At 61.2% G+C, this 21,422-nt stretch overlaps 1 protein-coding gene across 1 annotated transcript; it reads right to left on the bottom strand.

The window, feature by feature from the left end:
* Positions 1-17,157: 17,157 nt before the first annotated feature.
* LOC138843733 (variable charge X-linked protein 3B-like) lies at positions 17,158-17,865 on the bottom strand. The gene has a single exon (XM_070048517.1). It carries the CDS (start codon positions 17,863-17,865, stop codon positions 17,158-17,160), a length of 708 nt encoding a protein of 235 aa, XP_069904618.1.
* Between the last annotated feature and the right edge of the window lie 3,557 nt (positions 17,866-21,422).

Raw genomic sequence — 21,422 nt, 5'->3', positions numbered from 1 at the left:
CTGGGCGGTGCTCCCTCACCCCTCGGGAGGGGATCCCAGCTGGGCGGTGCTCCCTCACCCTCGGGAGGGGATCCCAGCTGGGCAGTGCTCCCTCACCCTCGGGAGGGGATCCCAGCTGAGTGGTGCTCCCTCACCCTCGGGAGGGGATCCCAGCTGGGTGGTGCTCCCTCACCCCTCGGGAGGGGATCCCAGCTGGGCGGTGCTCCCTCACCCTCGGGAGGGGATCCCAGCTGGGCGGTGCTCCCCCACCCTCAGGAGTGGATCCCAGCTGGGCGGTGCTCCCTCACCCTCGGGAGGGGATCCCAGCTGGGCGGTGCTCCCTCACCCCTCGGGAGGGGATCCCAGCTGGGCGGTGCTCCCCCACCCCTGGAGAGGAGATTCCAGCTGGGCGGTGCTCCCTCACCCTCGGGAGGAGTTCCCAGCTGGGCGGTGCTCCCCCACCCTCGGGAGGGGATCCCAGCTGGGCGGTGCTCCCTCACCCTCGGGAGGACATCCCAGCTGGGTGGTGCTCCCTCACCCTTGGGAGGACATCCCAGCTGGGTGGTGCTCCCTCACCCCTCGGGAGGGCATCCCAGCTGGGCGGTGCCCCCTCACCCTCCGGAGGGGATCCCAGCTGGGCGGTGCTCCCTCACCCTCAGGAGGGCATCCCAGCTGGGTGGTGCTCCCTCAGCCCTCGGGGGGATCCCAGCTGGGCGGTGCTCCCTCACCCTCGGGAGGGGATCCCAGCTGGACGGTGCTCCCCCACCCCTGGAGAGGAGATTCCAGCTGGGCGGTCCCCCTCACCCTCGGGAGGGGATCCCAGCTGGACGGTGCCCCCTCACCCCTCGCGAGGCAGCAGCTCTGGATAAATCCCTGTGACCTTCTAACACAGCAACCTACCTGACGAAGACGGCAGCCATAACTAAAGCTTCCACAAGACAAATTCAAGGTCCAGACAGCTTTTCCAGTTCATTCTTTCAAGAATTTAAGACCAGCATTGTGGCACAGTAGGTTAAGCCACTGCCTGCAATGCCAGCATCCCATATGGACTCCAGTTCGAGTCTTGGCTGCTCCACTTCCAATCCAGCTCCCTGGTCATAGCCTGGGAAGGCAGTGGCAGATGGCTTGCTGCCCACGTGGGAGACCCGGATGGAGCTCCTGGCTCCTGGCTTCAGCCTGGCCAAGTCCCGCCACTGCAGCCATCTGGGGAGTGAACCAGTGGATGGAAGATCTCTCTGCCTCTGTCTCTGTCTCTGTCTCTCTCTTTTAAAATAAAAATTTTTTAAGTTTTTTTTTTTTTTTTTGACAGGCAGAGTGGACAGTGAGAGAGAGAGAGACAGAGAGAAAGGTCTTCCTTTGCCGTTGGTTCACCCTCCAATGGCTGCCGTGGCCAGCACGCTGAGGCCAGCGCACCGCGCTGATCCAATGGCAGGAGCCAGGTACTTATCTTGGTCTCCCATGGGGTGCAGGGCCCAAGCACTTGGGCCATCCTCCACTGCACTCCCTGGCCACAGCAGAGAGCTGGCCTGGAAGAGGGGCAACCGGGACAGAATCTGGAGCCCCAACCGGGACTAGAACCCGGTGTGCCGGCGCCGCAAGGCGGACGATTAGCCTAGTGAGCCGCAGCGCAGGCCTTTTAAAGTTTTTAAAAAGAATTTAAGAAACACAACAGTTTTTACATGTGATCATTAAGAGATAAACATTAATTTCTGAAATAGGAGAGCCTTTCAATCAGACTTCTTAAGAATAGCGACAAATGAAAATTATAGGCCAATGTCTTACAAGCATACACGAGAAAAATTCTTCTCAAAATAGCAAATTATGTGCAGCAATTTTTATAAAAATGATAATATATTCTGACCAAGAGGGACTGATACCAGGGATGCAGCAGTGAGTCAACACTGAGTTAGAAAAAAATCAATCAATATAATTCACAATAGTTATGGGCTAAGGGAGTCAAAGTTCTAATTGTCTAGTAGATGCACAAATGTTTTTTGACAAAAATTTAATATCCATTCCAGATCAAAGTTCTCCATAATTGAAAAGAGAATAAAACTTTTAAATCTGAAGAATATAATTTGTAGACCAGCTCTCGAAAGCCTCTGGTTAATCATACAGCAGTGAAAGTCCGAGATCAGTATTGGAAAGGAAGTCTCCCCTTCCCACTGTGCTCAGCTAGCGACTGGACAGGCAAACGAGGCAAAGCATCACGATTTGGAAATGAAGAAATCAAACATTTATTATTCATGGAAAATTGATTTTGCAAAATAAGAAACCCAAATGTCTACAGACAACTATTTGCTTTTAGAATGTGACTATATTCAGAATACCTGGTGAAGATTTGCCTCCCGGGATGACTGAATGAGCTCCCATCACTCCCCTCCCCCTGTACAAAGACAGCCACCAACTCACCAGCCGCCTGCAGCGCGAGGGGCGGCCGCACGGGACCAGCCAAGGGGACGTGGACGCATCAGGAAGGCAGCAGGGCCCCAGCCGCTGGTGCCACGGCCTGCACGGCCTGCACGGCAGAGGCCGGAGCTGCAAGCAGAGCCCAAGTCTGTGGTCGAGGTGGGGCAGGCCGGTCCTGCCGAGGCCTCAGCACCCGGCTGGTAGCCGCCGACGCTGTCCCCACAGCCTCACAGGTCCTCCCTCCTCAGTTGTTCCGGGGCCTTCCGAGGTGCCGGGAATAGCATCTTTAGATCACAGGGAGAACAAACAGACACAGAATTCCACAGGCAGCGACAACACCTGCGCCCGCTGAGAACGCCCTCGGGAAAAGGACGAAACACAGGGCTTCCAGGAAGGCCTCGCTAACGTGAGCACGGGTGAGCGCTAACGTGAGCACGGGGTGAGCGTCTCCAGGGCGCGGGAAAGATCGCAGGGGGACACCCGCTCCCTCGCCAGACGCCGGGAAGCACCTGGGATGATGACTAGCAGAGAGGTGTGCGACTCTCCCTCCGTGTACAGCACGTGTGGTCCCGTTGTGCAGTGCAGAGGCAGTGGCTGGTGGTCACACACAGTCACAGACAGCCACACATACGTGAAATGCTACAGTATTACTCTACGCACACCATGGACATGTATGATAAGTTATACACCATTTGTGATAAGTTAATCCCTAAAGCAGCTATTGAAATCATTGATTCAGATACACGAAAAATACCGCGTGAAGGAATGCGTGGTTGAAAATGGAATTCTACAGTGCATTCAAGTGATGCACAGGAGAAAACCACAGAGGAAACCAAACCAGTGAATCCCAACCCCAGTGCCAACGATGAGAAGTGCTAACGGATTACACACTGACCGGAAGGCAGGGAGACCGTCAGCGCGGACCAGACAGCGAGGCCGGCGTCGCCGTCTGAGGGCGACGCTTCCACCAGGCGGCCGCAGCGGGGTTGAGACCAGCGGACGGAGGCTGCGCCGAGGAGAGGAGCCCGTGCGGGCAATGTCTGCGGCAGCACCGGCTCTGGTGACGCAGGGGACCTCCCCGCGCAGGAGCAAGATCAGCACAGACTTCCCGCAGAGCCGCGAGCAGCAGCGGCCCAGAGGCTCATCACGAACGCGTGGGTGCCTCGTCACGAGTCCCAACTCCAGGAGGCCAACTGACAGAAGGGGAGCGGTAGACGGACACCCAGCGACCACAGCTGGGGATCGGCACACGTTAAGTCAGCCGATGATTGAACAGCTAGACGTGAAAGATGGCAACCAAGGGTCCAGCATGGGGCACGCTGGTAAAGCTGCTGCCTACAACGGCACTGGGAAGAGTCCCGGCTGTTCCACCTCCAATCCGACTCTGCTACAGCCTGGGGAAGCAGTAGAAGACGGCCTGAGTGTGTCAGGAGTGCGTGCCAGGCTCTGCTCTCTCACACACACACACATCACATACAACAGCGTGTCACGTCACACATACACACACATGTCACAGGAGAATGTGCCAGGTTCTCTCACATCACGTCACACACACACACACTCGTCACACACAGGTGCGTGTGCCAGGCACTCCCAAATGTCTGGGAAGCCTGCGTGACCTCTGAATGGTGGCTTTTCAGAGACTCGTGGATGAGCCCTCCTGCTCGCCCCCAGCCGGGAGCAAGGCGCACACCTCAGCTTCCAAATACTTCACCCGCCCCAAGGTTTCCATTGTCCCCTTCCACGTGTGTCTGGGAAGGGGGCAGCACGGCTCCAGGCTTCACGTCTTCGCAGCTGACCCTGGCCTCCTCCTGTCCCTGGCCTCCTCCTGTCCCTGGCTCAGAGGCCCGGTGGCCGCTCCCCACCCCGTCTTGTGTTTTGGCGCTGGGCTCTCCCTGCCTGGATGCCCACGCAGGGCCCTGCTGCCTGCCGGGAGGGGGCCTTGTGCGGGGCGGCGTGGGGCCGGGGGCTGGGACACCCTCTCCAACAGCCAGCACTGGGCTTCACCCAACCCTCTACCCCGGCCGGCGCCAGCAGGCTGGGCGGTGTCGCGCCTCCCAGCCACAGCGTCCCGGGCGCCAGAGGACAACGGGACGGACGAGGGACGACACGGGACACGGGCAAGGCCTTCACACAGCCAAGGCCGCCGGAAATGGTGCCTCTTCGGGGTGTCCGCGGTGCGCCCCTGCTTCGCGTGCTCCCCAGGGAAAACCTGACCCCTTTCTCGGGGCGGACCCCGCGCCCCCACGCCAGCCTTCCCTTCCCCCTCTCCCCGAGCGCCGAGGGGAAGGACACCGGGTCTCCGTGTTGCCCGGCGCCTTGGAGGATGCGGAGGGAGCCAGCGACCACCTGGCCCCCGCAGCGCGTCCCATGCCCAGGGCACAGGCGAGGCAGGGAGGGAGGGGTGGGCAGCAGCGCAGACCCCGCCAGAGACCACGACCTCGCTGCTGAATCGCTCGGTGTGAAGACGCCGCCATGAGGGTGCTCCGGTCCTCGGCCGTGTGGCCGGCAGCAGCCTGTGCCGCTCAGATCCTCTGGAAATCCTGTAACCCAGGATCAACGCCCTCCCTCTCCATTCCTTGTTTTCAAAGGAAAATTTTTTAAGATTTATTAATTGGAAAGTCAGAATTACAGAGGGAGGAGAGACAGAGAGATCTTGTAATGGCCAGGCTGAGCCAGGCCCAAGGCAGGGTCTCCCATGTGGGTGCCGGGGCCCAAGCACCTGGGCCGTCCTCTGCTGCTCTTCCAGGCCACTAGCAGGGAGCTGGATCGGAAGTGGAGCAGCCGGGACTCGAACCAGCGCTCCTATGGGATGTCCTCATGGCAGGCACGACGGCGGCCTCTGTTTTCCAAGCTGAATGCCCTGGGAAAGCAGTGGAGGACGGCCCATGTCCCTGGGACCCTGCACCCACGTGGGAGACCTGGAAGAAGCTCCTGGCTCCTGGCTTCAGCCTGGCCTAGCCTGGATTGCTGCAGCCATTTGGAGAATGAAGCTGCTGATGGAAGATTTTTCTCTTTGCCTCTTCCTCTTTCTCTCTGTAACTGTCTTTCAAATAAATAAATGAATCTTTTAAAAAAAAAAAAAATAAAAGTGCTGCCGGCGCCGCGGCTCACTAGGCTAATCCTCTGCCTTGCGGTGCCAGCACACCGGGTTCTAGTCCCGGTCGGGGCGCCGGATTCTGTCCCAGTTGCCCCTTTTCCAGGCCAGCTCTCTGCTGTGGCCCGGGAGTGCAGTGGAGGATGGCCCAAGTGCTTGGGCCCTGCACCCCATGGGAGACCAGGAGAAGCACCTGGCTCCTGCCATCGGATCAGCGCGGTGCGCCAGCCGCGGCGGCCATTGGAAGGTGAACCAACGGTAAAGGAAGACCTTTCTCTCTGTCTCTCTCTCTCACTGTCCACTCTGCCTGTCAAAAAAAAAAAAAAAAAGTGCTTACCTCAGCTCTGTCCCAAGGTGGTTACAGCCAGACGTGGCTTTCCTTTCAGCTGTGCGTGGGCTGCCGAGTGTCCATCTGCTGTCCCAGAGAGGTCTCCACTCCATTAGCGACGGCCGGGATCTGCCCTGGGCTCTTTGGCAGGGACTGCCCAGGACTCACCTGCTGCCCGTCTGGCCAGCACAGCCCAGGCTACCTGTGTCCCAGGCTGTCTTCTTGATGGGCATGGGTGTCTCCCCTGGAGTGAAGTGGGCATGCTTTGCCTGTGAGGGCCCACTGCATACGCAGGCACCACCAGGGCCTGGCCACGGCACCTGTGGGCGTGAGGACTGGGGGTCCCCAGATGGTGAGGCTGGTGCCCAAGCTGCCTGCAGGGCCATCGGCAGTCAGGTCTTCTGTCTGGCCCAGAGGCCTGTGCCTCCAGCCAGCACGTGTGAACTGTAGCCAGGCACTGTGTTAGCCCATGTGGGGGTGAGGTCTCGGTCATGTCCCAGTTCTTGACGCAATGCTGCCACCAGGGCTCACAGAGCTGTCCAGTGAGGGCATCCAAGCCCATGGCATGAGGAATGGGAGAGAGGCTAGGAGGACCCCTATCTGCCCAGTGCCTGGGGCAGGTCTGCACGTGGCCAGGAGGCGTGCAGACACACGGGACCACACCCCATGCTGCTCAGCTGCTCGGACGGTGGACACACCTGCCATGCGAGGTCGGGGCCAGTTTTACACCTGCCCTGGACCTTGGGAAAGTTACCTCCTCTGTTTGAGTGCATCCACTCATCCACTCATCCCTCTAACCATCCATCCAACCATCTACCCATCCATCTACTCATCCATCCATCCATCCATCCATATATCCATTCACTCATCCACCCATCCACCCTCTGTTCATCTGTCCACCCATCCATCCATCCACTAATCCACTCATCCATCTGTCCATCCCCCCCCACCCGTCCATCCACCTGTCCATCCACCCGTCCATCCATCCAGGCACCGGCACACTCCCTCTTTGGCGTTGCCCTGTCCCGTTTTAGTGGCGTGACCTTGGGCTGGTTTATCCCCCGTGCCTGTTTACTGTAAAACGTGGTTGTCGTGAGCTCAGCGCCGATGCTGCAGTGGTGCCCGGGAGAGTTCACACAGAGGCTCTTGGGCCTGACTCGGAGGAGGCGCCCAGTGAGCATCAGCTTCAGGGTGGGAAAGGAGGCCTGGCCCAGACAGCTGCCCCCCAGAAGGCTGGCAATCGTGTGGGCTTCCTCACAGAGACACTGCCAGGCTAAGGGGTGGCCGTGTCAGGGGCTCACCCCCCATGCCTGAGAGCTGTACTGGACGGTACAGGCGTCAGGGCTGCCCCGGCCTCTCCAGGGCCTCCCTGAAGGCCAAGACAGACCGTGTCCCTGGGCACTCGTCCACGGGAGAGCTCCTGCCCTCGTGGGCTCCCTGGAGCATCAGTGCCAAGACAGCTGAAGACCGAGTCTCACCAGCAAGGCACCTGTCGCACTGTCCTTTTTTATTTTCAGTGTTTCAGTGTTTCGCCGTCTCTAGGTAAAATGTCCCCTTGTAAGCAAAGGTTAGGAAAGAATGACCAGTCCCCAAATAACCGTTTGCTTTTTGTTTTTTGCTGGTGCAAATTATGTAGACAGTAGCAATTTACCCTGAGCACGCCTGAAAAACAAGGAACTTTTGTGGCCCCACAAAGAATTTCTCCATCACGGCCAAGTGCCATGGGCTCCCCCGTGTCTCCGCCTGTCCAGTCCAAATCCAGGTCACCCCCTTGATTTTTGGCTCGAGATTCATGCAGTGTATTTTGCTTTTACATCTCCTGCGATCTAGAATGTTCTATGAAATGTCCTCCTTTTTAACTTTGGTATCGTTGGGCTTCTGGAGAACCAAGCCGATGCCCACGTGGACACCCATGTGGCCAGGATACGTGCAGACACACGGGACCTCACCCCATGCTGCTCGGCTGCTCGGACGGTGGGCACACCCGCAATGCAAGGTGGGGCCAGTTTCACGCACCCACGTGGGGCGTGTCTGGTGCTGCCTCTGCTGCCCATCGCCTGCACGCCTGTGCTTCCCGTCAAATGCAAAAAACTCTGTTTGTTTTGGTTTCCAGGTTTCCAGGTGAGCGTGGTGTTCCCGCTAACACGCGAGGGCTTTTCCCTTGCCTCTGCACGAGGAGATTCAGGTAAGATGAAAAAAACAGACAAGCAGAAAACCCGACACGGGGCAGGTGGGCAGAGACAGGCCTGTGGACTGATTCACCCAGCCCCCCCAGCTGCCCCCCGCCTGCGAGCCCGTCACTGCCCAGCTGAGTCTCTTACGCGAGGGAACTGACCACGCCCCTGCTCTTGGGGTCTGGCTGGATTTCACCGAAAGCTGCTTCACGCCTCCTTCACGCACCCTGTTTAATAACAGACGCAGAAACCCCCTTCACAAGGAAACCACGTTGTGCAAATGTCGCTGCACCTTTCATTAATACGCAGCGCCTTTCACAGACACTTTTTTTTTTTTTTTGAAGATTTGCTCATTTGAAAGGCAGAGTTACAGAGCAGAGGCAGAGGCAGACAGAGAGGTCTTCCATCCGCTGGTTCACTCCCCAAATGGCCAGAGCTGCGCCAACCCAAAGCCACGAGCCAGGAGCTTCCTCCAGGTCTCCCACATGGGCGCAGGGACCCAAGGATTTGGGCCATTTTCCTCTGCTTTCCCTGGCAGATTAGCGGGGGGCTGGATAGAGAGGGGGCAGCTGGAACTCGAACCGTTGCCAAAGCCGAGAGAGCCCCATGATCTCCCCCGGAGGCTGGGAGCGGCCAGGAGGGCTCTCCCGGGGAGCAGGGCCTGTGCACCCCTCCACCCTGGCTTCCCGCACCTGTGCAGGAAGGATCGCATCCCCGTGTGCAGCGCTGGGGGGGGCACAGCCGGTGCCGGTGATGGCAGAGGCGGCCCTACGTAAGCTTGAGCAGGGTCGTGGCTCAGGTCAGACGGAAAAGCGTCCAGTGGTGCTGGCAGGCATCAGTGACACGGGCTGGGGTGGGGCTGGGGTGGGGCTGGGGGTGGGCGAGAGCAACTCAGAATGAAGAGGAAAATCTGAGGAAGCCATTCGGGGGGGGGGGGTGCGCGCGCGCATGCATTTGTGTGTGTGCGTGTGTGTTTAAGCAACCATAGACGAGAGAGAGAGAGAGAGAGAGAGAGGATGCCCCATCGGAGGTGCCTGGCCAGCAGGCCGGAGCTGGAGCTGGGGGTGCCACCTGCGTGCACATCGGCGGGAGGGTGGAGTCCGGAGGCCTGGGGTTGAGGCCAGGCTCTGCCGTGGGACGCGGGTGTCCCAGAGGCGGCTGCACTGCCACCAGCCCCCCGGGTCCCAGGCACTTCACTGTCACTCTGAGCAGCTGTCTGAAGCAACCTCAAGAATCAGGAACCCCAGCTGCTCATTTCACCACCCACGACCCCCGCTCCCCGACCTGGAGGCTGGCCATAGAAGAGGCAAATCCACCGTAATTTGTCTAGGCAGTTTGATAACTTTAAAGGGACCCCCTGCTCTGGCTCTGGTCTCCTTGTTTCCCTGTAACCCCGAGAGGCATGGGGCGGGGCCCCCTCGCATCCCTGACTGGCACCGCTCACGACTGCCGGCCTTAGCACGTGGCCAGTTGAGAAGGACTTGCACATGCAAGGACCCCACCTCTGCTTTTCCAAACACTGCAGGAAGAAGGGTGAGCCTTCCCGGTAAGGGGCCTCCCCAGGTTAGGCCTCCCACACCCCAGGTCCACGTCAGGGGTGACCGTGAAGCACGAGCCGTGTCTGCTGGTGGCCCGGATGAGCGTTTCCCAACGATCCACCAGCTTGAGCGGAATTAAATATTGAAAGCAAACTCCAGAAATATCTACAAGGAAGTACACCAGCAATATTGCATCGATTGTGCTGGGCCGTTGAATAATTTATGCCCGCCCCGCCGCGGGAATGTCGCTCTCTGCTCCTCAGCACCGAGAGCATGGGGAAGCGGCTGCGGCCGGGGTCTTCAGGAGGCGCCCGTGGCTGAGCAGGGGCCGACCCGCACAAAGGACTGGCCGGGGCAGCCCCTCGCCTCCCTCCTCCCCCAGTGAGACAGGACCCTGCTGGCTTCCCCTGGGAGGAGGAGTACCCCAGGGGTCATGTGTGGGCGTCTCGGGAAGAACCCCCAGGCCCTGGGGTGGGAGTGATTGTAGGGGTGTGGCCTCTCGTGTGGGCCTTGCTCCTCCTGGTGAACCCCGTGGGAGTCCCCGGCTTCGAGGCAGTGCTGACGCACGGAGTCCTGGTCTCATTCCCGTGCTCCCACGTCTTTGGGAACAAGGCCTGCATCCGCCAGCGCAGCACTGTCACTGACCCTGACCCTGACCCTGACCCTGACCCTCACCCTCACCCTCACCCTCACCCTGACAGTAGTCCCGAGTGCAGCGGCTGCAGTGGGCTCTGTTTCTTTAGCTCTTAGTACCTTTTTTTTTATTTAAGAATTATTTATTTGAGGCCGGCGCCGCGGCTCACTAGGCTAATCCTCCGCCTTGCAGCGCCGGCACACCGGGTTCTAGTCCCGGTCGGGGCACGGGATTCTGTCCCGGTTTCCCCTCTTCCAGGCCAGCTCTCTGCTGTGGCCCGGGAGTGCAGTGGAGGATGGCCCAGGTGCTTGGGCCCTGCACCCATGGGAGACCAGGAGAAGCACCTGGCTCCTGCCATCAGATCAGCACGGTGCGCTGGCCGTGGGGGCTATTGGAGGGTGAACCAATGGCAAAGGAAGACCTTTCTCTCTGTCTCTCTCTCTCACTGTCCACTCTGCCTGTCCAAAAAAAAAAAATTATTTATTTGAAAGGTGGAGTTACAGAGAGATCTTCTAACCACTGGTTCACTCCCCAAATGGCCACAACGGCCAGGGCCAGGCCAGGAGAAGCCAGCGGCCTGGAATACTCCATCTGCGTCTCCCACACGGGTGGCGGGGCCCCAGCACTCCCTGTTGCTTCCCCAGGAAGCTGAGTTGTGTCGCTCCCCCTCTTCGTGGAGGAACGACACAGGACCCTGCGCTGTTCTTTTGTCTGCTCGGCCCTCCCCGGGTTTGCTGCTGGTTCTTCCCGGGTTGGCTACTGTCCCTTCCACCTCCGTGGAAGGGCGGTTCCCCCTGCCACTTTCCCCACTTCCGCAGGGGAGCGGCACACCGCCGGCCGGCTCTCTGGGGGCTGCACAGGTGTTCCCCTTAGATGTTCCCCTTAGATGTTCCTGGTGCATGCCGTCTCTCTCCTCCTTTATAGTCCTCCTCTGCCAATCCTAACTTGGCTGCCCACACGCCGAGCACGCTGCTCTCCTCCAATCAGGAGCAAGTCCTACAGTTTATTGGCTGAACTGGAGGCAGCTGTGTAGAAGCTGTTTTCTTCTCTCCCAGCGCCATATTGTGGGAGAGCAGATGCATAGAATAAGTCTTAATTCCAGTAACTTAGTCTAGTCCGAGTTGCTCCCCACAAGTTGGAAGTGGAGCAGCCAGGACTGAACCTGCGGACCAGTGCCTGTGTGGGACACAGCATTGCAGCGGCAGCTCAGCCCTGCGCCCCAGCGCTGGCCCTGTGGAAACAGTCGGACTCCGAGGCTTGGCCAGCAGCAAGTGCAGGGCTGGCCATCCGGGGTTTGTGTTTTGTTCCCTGCTGGCCGTGTGGGGCGGGGGGAGGGGGCTGCAGCTCAGGCTGAGCCCCTCCAGCCTCCCAGGCTGCACCCACCTTGGTGGCTGGCGGAGCTCAGCGCCCTGCTCCAGGGCCGAGACAGTCGACAAAGGGCTCTGGGCCCGGGCACCAGCGAGGGGGCTCTCGGGTGATGGAGTCAGTCCAGGCGTGTGGGACAGGAAACGGGCTGAGGGCGACAGAGTGAGCACTAGGACCCCCGAGAGGGAAGGCCCTTGGGGAAGGGTCTCGAGCTGCTTCTCTGAGCTCCCTGTCTTGGCATTTTAGACGCCAGAGATTCAGTTCAGGCTCCTCGCGTCTCCCGGGACTCCAGGCCCCGGATCCTGCGAGCCCCAGGGGAGGGAGGGTGGCACCTTCAGCGGCGGGGTCGTTGTGTTTGACTCCCTCACTGCAGGGCAGGAACGGAGCCCAGGGTGGCAGAGGGACAAGCACAGGGCACCCCAGAGGTCAAGACCTGGGGGTGCGGGGGGCTGGATGAGGAGCCAGGCTCAGAATCACCCTGGGCTCCCCACACTGGGAGAACGAAGCCTTCATGGTCACACAACACTGACCCCTGTCCAGGGACGCGGCGTGATTGCCGCACGGCTGCTGTGGCCACCTTGACTGAGCACCCGTCGGGCAGACGAGGACGTGGGGCAGCGTAGGGCCCTGACGGGCGGTGTGCCCCGCAAAGGCGTCTGTGAGGGCAGCCCTGCCTCCCGGCCCGCACATCCATCGTCTGCAGGTCTTGGGCCCTGCGAGGCCGGTGAGGGGCGTGCGGCTTCGTGACCGGAGAGGCCGCGGAGCTCGGATGAGCAGGAGAGCTCTGGAAGGGCCCCTGCCTGAGGCTCTCCTCGCCGCGAGCGCACCCCTGCGCACTGAGACCGCAGACGTCTGCTGCAGGGGGAGTTCCAGGGACCGTGGCTCCCCACATCTCCCGTCTGCCGGCTCCGTCTGGGTAACGCATCCATGCCAGCCAGGTGCTCCGTCCCAGCTTAGGGGACGGGGAATGAGCCTAGGGAAACGCACAGAAAGGGTCAGGCTGGGGCCGCCCAAGGCTGCAGCTCTGTAACAGGTGCCCGGAGACTCCGGCCCGGCCGCCGCCCGGCTGTGTGGGGGAAGGCGCCGCTGCAGAGCTCCCGTGTGCGTGTGCACGGTGTCCCCTTGTCCAAGCACAGTCCCCACCTGACCTCAGGTGCCTCGGTAACCCGTCCTCTCTCTGATAACCCAGGCCAGAAAAAATTCTTCAAGAGACAGAGGGCCCAGAAATTGCGGAGCAGTGGGCTAAGCTGTTGCCTGCCACGCTGGCATCCGCATGGGCTCCGGCTGGGTCCAGGCTGCTCCACTTCCCACCCAGCTCCACGCTCACGTGCCTGCGAAGGCAGCAGAAAATGGCCCAAGCGCTTGGGTCCCTGCCATCCACGTGGGAGACCGGGATGGAGCTCCAAGCTCCTGGCTTTGGCCTGGCCCAGCCCTAGCTGTTGTGGCCACTTGGGGAGTGAACCAGCAGATGGAAAATCTCTCTCTCTCTCTCTCTCTTTCTCTCTCTCTCTCTCTCTCTCTCTCTCTGACTTCCGCTCCTGGCTCACGCTCCTGGGAGGCAGAAGTGGTGGCTCAAGTGCTCGTGTGCCTGCCTCCTGCCTGCCCAGCCCGGGCTGCTGCTGGCCTTTGGAGACTGGACCAGTGGATAGGTGTTCTCTCTCACTATCACTCTGCCTTTCAAGTAAACGAAAATAAACAGGTTTTAAAAATAGAGAACTTTAAAGAGTCTGGCAGGCCCACAAAGTTCTGCTTCAGCAATCAATTAATGGTCAGAAATTCTGCTGGAACGAAAGGAGATTTGGGGGCCCCCAGGAGAAAATCCACGTGCAGGCTGCAAGTCTTGGGCCCTAGGAGGGTGCCTGGAAGGCTCAGCTCCCTCTCCGCCTGCCGCGGGTGGGCACAGGGCGGAGCTCCTAGGCTCCGGTAGCTGTGAGCGCCTGGGGGCCCTGGTCACCTGGGAGCAGGAGAAGGCACTGAAGCTGATGGACGGAGGTGACAGGTGACCAGCAGGGCGGGGCAGAGGCGGGGACACGGCAACACCTGCTCTGTCCATCCCGTCCAGGGAGGCTGAGCCCTGACCTCTCTTCCCAGTGGCTGCAGGGGACTGGGGACCCAGACACGGGCCCTGGGCTGGAGGGGAGATGCAGGTAAAGGGAGCAGTGGGGGGGGGGGGGCTCCGGGGCTGCAGCATCCCGGCTGCGACTCTGGTTTCTGGTCGACTGGGCTGGGGCTCGTTCAGTTTTCTTTGGTTGAGCCGTGTGAGATGTCCATCTCTGCAGGTTCACACGGCCAACCCAGCACGCCGCTGGTGCACGGCTTTCCAGATCCGCTTTCCCAAGGGCGCCGGGACAATTCCATATTCACGTGCAAAAGGGTGAAGGCTTAATCCGCATTTTACACAAGACATTCAATTTAACTTGAAGCAGATCAACAATGTAAGGGCAAGAACAAAAACTATGAGGCCCCAAGGGGAAAATGCAGGCGCAGGCCTCACGACCTGAAATCCGAGATGCGGTAACGGCTCCCGATGTGAGGCCAAAGCTGGAGCCACCACGGAAGACAGGTGAGCTGCACTTCCTCAATCACACACGTCGCGTGACTCACGATGGCATGAAGGAAGCAGAAAGATGCCCGGAGACTGGGAGAAAGTAGCGGCTCATCCTACACCTGACAGAGCATTGCATCCGGGACACCCACAGCGCCCTCGCCACGCAGCAGTGAGCGGACAAGGCCGTTCCCTAAGGCTGTGTGCGTGAACAGCGTTCTACAGGAGACCCGCCACTGGCCGCTGAACACTCGAGAAAGGCGTACGGCGAGCCGTCGTCAGGGAGACGCAAGCCACACCGAGGAACCACCGCACAGCGCCCACCACGGGGAGCGTCTCTTAGAGGGTGAATGGTAACGGGTGCAGGCAGGGACTGGAGAATCCGGAACCCGCACGCTGCCGCTGGGAGTGTAGCTCGGGGTCACCCAGCGCCACCACCCCCGGTGTGCACTCAGGACAAAGGAGCCACATGACCCAGTGTGCACTCAGGACAAAGGAGCCACCACCCCCGTGTGCACTCAGGACAAAGGAGCCACCACCCCCGGTGTGCACTCGGGACAAAGGAGCCACCACCCCCACCACCCCCAGTGTGCACTCGGGACAAAGGAGCCACCACCCCTGGTGTGCACTCAGGACAAAGGAGCCACCACCCCCGTGTGCACTCAGGACAAAGGAGCCACCACCCCCGGTGTGCACTCAGGACAAAGGAGCCACCACCCCCACCACCCCCGGTGTGCACTCAGGACAAAGGAGCCACCACCCCCGGTGTGCACTCGGGACAAAGGAGCCACCACCCCTGGTGTGCACTCAGGACAAAGGAGCCACCACCCCCGTGTGCACTCGGGACAAAGGAGCCACCACCCCCGGTGTGCACTCGGGACAAAGGAGCCACCACCCCTGGTGTGCACTCAGGACAAAGGAGCCACCACCCCCGTGTGCACTCGGGACAAAGGAGCCACCACCCCCGGTGTGCACTCGGGACAAAGGAGCCACCACCCCTGGTGTGCACTCAGGACAAAGGAGCCACCACCCCCGGTGTGCACTCGGGACAAAGGAGCCACCACCCCCGGTGTGCACTCGGGACAAAGGAGCCACCACCCCTGGTGTGCACTCAGGACAAAGGAGCCACACGAGAACTTGTGCGGGGGTTTCCATCGTGGCAATATTGACAGCAGCAAAAGCTGGGGCAGCCCAAGCGCCCACCGATGGACGAACGGGCAGATGGGATGTGGCGCATTCGTTCCGCGGCAGAGTATTGTTCCATGGACGGAATGGAACACAGGGCGCCTTGAGGGCATTGCGGCTTTCAGCTCCGTCTGCGTGACCCCTGAGCTATGTGTCCCATCTCCAACACCACAGCTTATAAAGATGCACAATACAGGCCGGCGCCGCGGCTCACTAGGCTAATCCTCTGCCTGCAGCGCTGGCACACCGGGTTCTAGTCCCGGTCGGGGTGCCGGATTCTGTCCCACTTGCCCCTCTTCCAGGCCAGCTCTCTGCTGTGGCCAGGGAGTGCAGTGGAAGATGGCTCAAGTCCTTGGGCCCTGCACCCCATGGGAGACCAGGAGAAGCACCTGGCTCCTGGCTTCGGAGCAGTGCGGTGCACCGGCCGCGGCGGCCATTGGAGGGTGAACCAACGGTAAAGGAAGACCTTTCTCTCTGTCTCTCTCTCTCACTGTCCACTCTGCCTATCAAAAAAAAAAAAAAAAAAAAGATGCACAATGCAAACCTGCCGCTGGTGAGGCGAGCGGAGAAAAGGGAGCCCGCCTAGCCTCCCCGCATCATTCAGTCCCCGAGAGCTGGGCCACTCCACCTCTTTGCTCCCGTGGGCTAAGACTGGGGTGAGGCAGGGCCTGGGGGAGGTTGTGGGGCGCAGGGTGTGGGAAGGGTGGGGGGTAGGGTGTTTGTGTTTGGGCCAGGATTTGGAGGGGACATGGTGGGGGGGCAGGGGATGGGGGTGTACAGAGGGCAGGGATGGGGCTGTGCAGGGGGCAGGGTGGGGGCAAGGTGTAGGGGGAGGCAGTGTGGGGGGGCAGGGTGTGCGGGGGCAGGACTCCGCCCTGAGAACACCTTGCAGAATTTCCGGGCGTTTACTGACTGTACCGGCACCTGTTACAGCCAACCATCACGGTAAGCACTTTTCCCATACAAGGGCGCTCCACAGAGTTCCTGGGAAGATTGTGCTCGTGTCAATAAAACTGCTGAAATCCGTGGTTTTGTCATACTTTGCATTTTCCGTGAGCTTTTTGAAGTCCCCTCGAATGATTCGTTTTCCTCAATGCAGACAACAAGGCCCAGGGCCTGGCCGGCGATGGGGCTCTGCCCACTGGCCCCGGGGGGAGATGAGGGGTGAGGTCCCCAGCCGTGTCTTCACGCACCCAGACAGGATGGGGTGGCTCACATCTCCGCCTGGGCCCCTACTGGCACCTCCATTCCTGCAGAGCTCCTCCCACACTGTGCTCCCCTTCCTGTGTGACCCCACTGTGCCTCCTCCCTCTGACCACTCTGTGCCTCCTCCCTCTGACCACTGTGCCTCCTCCATCTAACCAGACTGTACCCTCCTCCCTCTGACCACACTGTGCCTCCTCCTTCTGAACACACTGTGCCCTCCTCCCTCTGACCACTGTGCCTCCTCCCTCTGACCACACTGTGCCTCTTCCCTCTGACTGCTCTGTGCCTCCTCCCTCTGACCACTGTGCCTCCTCCATCTAACCAGACTGTACCCTCCTCCCTCTGACCACACTGTGCCTCCTCCTTCTGAACACACTGTGCCCTCCTCCCTCTGACCACTCTGTGCCTCCTCCCTCTGACCACTGTGCCTCCTCCTCTGACCACACACTGTGCCTCCCTCTGTTCTGGGACAGAGACCCAGCCAGGGGCCAAGTGGCGATGCTGAAAGTACAAACTCGCTGTGGGGGTGGCAGGGCAGAGGCGGCCCCACTTCCGGAGGGTTTGTGTTGGATGTAGAGATGCGTCACCTGGGTCCCAGGGCCAGCCGTCCCCACTGGCCCCACGCCGAGCGTTCCCAGGTGGACGGCACGGGCAGTGCTCACTGGGAGCTGCCCCAGGTCACAGGTGTCAGGGATCCTCAGGCCTCACTGCAGGACTCAGGCCTTCCCTCCCCCGGGAGCCCTGGACCCTGCTTCCGTCCCCTGCAGGGACAGCGGCTCAGTCCCCCGGTGGTGGGGTCCTCCACACTCCCCTGGCCGGTGGTGGGGTCCTCCACACTCCCCTGGCCGGTGGTGGGGTCCTCTCCTCTGCCCTGGCTGGTGGTGGAGTCCTCCACACTCCCCTGGCCAGTGGTGGGGTCCTGCACACTCCCCTGGCCAGTGGTGGGGTCCTCCACACTCCCCTGGCGGGTGGTGGGGTCCTCCACACTCCCCTGGCCGGTGGTGGGGTCCTCCACACTCCCCTGGCCGGTGGTGGGGTCCTCCACACTCCCCTGGCCGGTGGTGGGGTCCTCCATACTCCCCTGGCCAGTGATGGGGTCCTCTCCCCTGCCCTGGCCGGTGGTGGGGTCCTCTCCCCTGCCCTGGCCAGTGGTGGGGTCCTCTCCCCTGCCCTGGCCGGTGGTGGGGTCTTCCACACTCCCCTGGCCAGTGGTGGGGTCCTCTCTATTCCCCTGGCTGGTGGTGGAGTCCTCCATACTCCCCTGGCCGGTGGTGGGGTCCTCTCTACTCCCCTGGCCGGTGGTGGGGTCCTCCACACTCCCCTGGCTGGTGATGGGGTCCTCCACACTCCCCTGGCCGGTGGTGGGGTCCTCCACACTCCCCTGGCGGGTGGTGGGGTCCTCCATACTCCCCTGGCCAGTGGTGGGGTCCTCCACACTCCCCTGGCCGGTGGTGCCATGCTGCGGGCCTGCCCTGGCGGGGCTCAGCTCTCTGCCCACGCACAGGCCCTGTGATGCGAGCTCACCGGCTCCCACCTGAAGGTTCAGTGTCACCCGCTGAATAATTTACAGCCCTGGCACGCGGCCTGGGAGCTTGCATTCGCAAACGCCGGTGTTTCAGTTAGTCAGTTTCCGTCTTAGTTTAGAAGAATCGAGTTCCAAGGCTAAGCCTGGACTTTCTTCTCCCTTGGGCAGTGGCTGGCATGTGGGGAGCCAGAAGGGGGTCGTTTGGAAGCAACTGGGGGCCAGCACCGGGGCACAGCAGGTAAAGTCACACCGTGACCCCAGCATCCTACATGGCACTGGCTCAAGTCCCAGCTGCTCCCTGTCCGTGGCCCGGGGACAGCAGCAGAGGGCGGCCCAAGTGCTTGGGCCCCAGCCCCCATACACGGGCGACCTGGAGGAAGCTCCTGGCCCCTGGCTTCCGCCTGCTCTGGTCCCCTTGTTGCAGCCCTCATTGGGGAGTGAGCTGGCAGATGGAAGCCCCCCACCCTTGTTCTCACTTTCGCTCTTGATATCTCTCTCGCTAATCTACCCTTCAAATTAAAACATTAAAAACTTTTTTTTTTTTGAAAAAGCAGCACACCAGGGATACTTTGTGTCCTTGAGGGTCTTCAAGTTCATGGGAAACGTCTGCTGTGAAAACCTAAGCACTGGCTCCTTGCACACCTGAACGCCACCCAGCGTGGGGCAGCGAGAATAAAGCCACGTTGAAAAGAGCCCCTCCCAGAGCAACAGGAGCCCCGCTCAGTTTGCAGCAGGAACAAACCTCAGGTTCATGAGCGGCGTGGGAGGGAGAGTGGTGACGTCCCCGGCGGCGTGTGTGGAACACTCCGAGGAAACCCCCAGCGCACAGCGTTCGCCGAGGTGACGCCGAAGGTGGCGCCTGCGCCTGGGGAGACGCAGCTTGCCGTGTCGTGTGCTCACTGAAGAGGCCTGGTGGCCCCCAGCAGAGACCACCGCACCCCAGACGCCTGGGCCGGGGTGGGGGGTTCAGCAGCCACAGTTCCGCCCCCTGCTCCACGGGCACCGATGCTGCGTGCGTGCCCAGATCCGCCGGACAGGAGTGGAGCTTGGAGTACGGGCTCTAGGCGAGTGGGACCAAGACCCCCAGGCATTCCCTGGAAGAACTGGAGCACGGATGGAACACGGCTTTCCCGGACCATCCCGAAGACAGAGCACTATCAGCAATGGCTACGGAGAGGCGGACGTGGTCCAGGCAGAGCCAGCAGCCCTTGGGGATGCTCACGGCACTTTGCTGGCCACTGATGACGTCTGCTTACCTGCGGGGTGTGTGTGTGTGTGTGTGTGTGTGTGTGTGTGTTCTGAGAAAGCCCACCGGGGCTTTGAAGGAAGAACTCTCCGGAAACCTTCCCCAGAGTGGCCGGCTCACTGCCCTCACCAGACGAGGGCAGCTGTCAGTGTTCCTAGGGCCATCGTCGGGCGCCCTGCCGGGCCTGACTTGGCGCCGTGGCTCCTCAGGGCACCCATTTTCCCCAGTCAACGTGGGAAAGGCTGCAGAGAGCTTCACACCCCAGCACCCTCGGCTCCAGGGATGGACGACACGCCGCATGCCCTGACGGGACGCAGCCTAGGGTGAGCAACAGAGCTGCTGCTGGTCTCTCCTCTGTTAAAGAGTTACTTATTTATGTATTTGAGAGGTAGTTGCAGACATAGGGAGGAGAGACAGAGACCGAGGTCTTCCATCTGCTGGCTCACTCCCCGAATGACCACAACGGTTGGAGCTGGGCCGACCCAAAGCCAGGAGCCAGGTGCTTCCTCCTGGTCTCCCACGTGGGTGCAGGGGCCCAAGCACGTGGGCCATCCTCCACTGCCTTCCCGGGCCACAGCAGAGAGCTGGATCGGAAGTGGGGCAACCAGGACATGAACGAGCCCCCGTGTGGGATGCCGGCATCGCAGGTGGAGGCTTAGCCTACTGTGCCACAGTGCCAGCCCCAGCATACTTTTCTAAATTCCACTGGGCACTCGGCACCTGGCATGACTTGCTGGTGAGGGTGACAGCCGGAAACACCCCCCAGAGTCCCAGTGCACAGCCTGGGAGGCACCTCCCCCTCTGCTGAGCCGATCGGCTTCTGGAGGTGAAGAACTACCACCAAGAGGAGGATGGACGGGTGGGACCCAGGCCTCAGGCAGGGGCAGGCGTTGTGGGTGTCGCCAGTGCTGTTTGGATGAGGAACTTCAACCAGATGTTACATGGAGACGGAGCGAGGGGGAGGAGCAATTAGAGTGAGAGGAACAGAAAGAGCGTGGCACACGTGGCTATGAAACAGCCCTGCGAGGCACCTGCAGCCAGAGCCCTGCGTGTGCCCTCTCCTGCAGCCACAGCCCTGCGTGCGCCCTCTCCTGCAGCCACAGCCCTGCATGTGCCCTCTCCTGCAGCCACAGCCCTGCATGCCCTCTCCTGCAGCCGGAGCCCTGCGTGTGCCCTCTCCTGCAACCACAGCCCTGCGTGTGCCCTCTCCTGCAGCCACAGCCCTGCGTGTGCCCTCACCTGCAGCCACAGCCCTGCGTGTGCCTCTCCTGCAGCCACAGCCCTGCGTGCCCTCTCCTGCAGCCGGAGCCCTGCGTGTGCCCTCTCCTGCAGCCAGAGCCCTGCGTGTGCCCTCTCCTGCAGCCACAGCCCTGCGTGCCCTCTCCTGCAGCCGGAGCCCTGCGTGTGCCCTCTCCTGCAGCCACAGCCCTGCATGTGCCCTCTCCTGCAGCCACAGCCCTGCGTGCCCTCACCTGCAGCCACAGCCCTGCGCGTGCCCTCACCAGCAGCCACAGCCCTGCATGCCCTCTCCTGCAGCCACAGCCCTGTGCGTGCCCTCTCCTGCAGCCGGAGCCCTGCATGCCCTCTCCTGCAGCCGGAGCCCTGCGTGTGCCCTCTCCTGCAACCACAGCCCTGCATGTGCCCTCTCCTGCAGCCACAGCCCTGCGTGTGCCCTCACCTGCAGCCACAGCCCTGCGTGTGCCTCTCCTGCAGCCACAGCCCTGCGTGCCCTCTCCTGCAGCCGGAGCCCTGCGTGTGCCCTCTCCTGCAGCCACAGCCCTGCGTGTGCCCTCTCCTGCAGCCACAGCCCTGCGTGCGCCCTCTCCTGCAGCCAGCAGCCCTGTTCACCCTCACCTGCAGCCTGCCCTGGCCAGCTGTGTGTGCCTTGTAGGCACTCTGGCCAGCACCTGCCCCCGTGTATCCTGGAGCCCGAGGACCCTGATGACCTTGAATCTCTGAGAGCAGACACCGGGCTGCACTTGTCTGAGTCCCGCTCCTGAGGTTGGGATCAGCCTGCAACGGCTTCTGTCCCACAGGCGGCCTGAGATGGGGGGTGAGAGAAGGGGCGTGGCTTCTTCTCGCTGCCCAGGTGTAGCTGCTGTCCCTGAGGCCTGCGCTTAGCTGGCTGGCTGAGGTCAGAGGGTGCAGGACCCAGCAGTCACACGGAGCTTGGGTTCCATCCCTGAATTAT

Source organism: Oryctolagus cuniculus, chromosome 9 (assembly GCF_964237555.1).
Source record: "Oryctolagus cuniculus chromosome 9, mOryCun1.1, whole genome shotgun sequence".
NCBI classification, from domain to species: Eukaryota; Metazoa; Chordata; class Mammalia; order Lagomorpha; family Leporidae; genus Oryctolagus; species Oryctolagus cuniculus.
The sequence above is the reverse complement of the archived record's forward strand: the minus strand, read 5'-3'. Positions and strand labels throughout refer to the sequence as shown.

Excerpts from the sequence above, each read along its gene's own strand:
- LOC138843733 (XM_070048517.1), bottom strand. The coding sequence starts at position 17,865 with ATGGAGGACCCCACCACCCGCCAGGGGAGTGTGGAGGACCCCACCACC.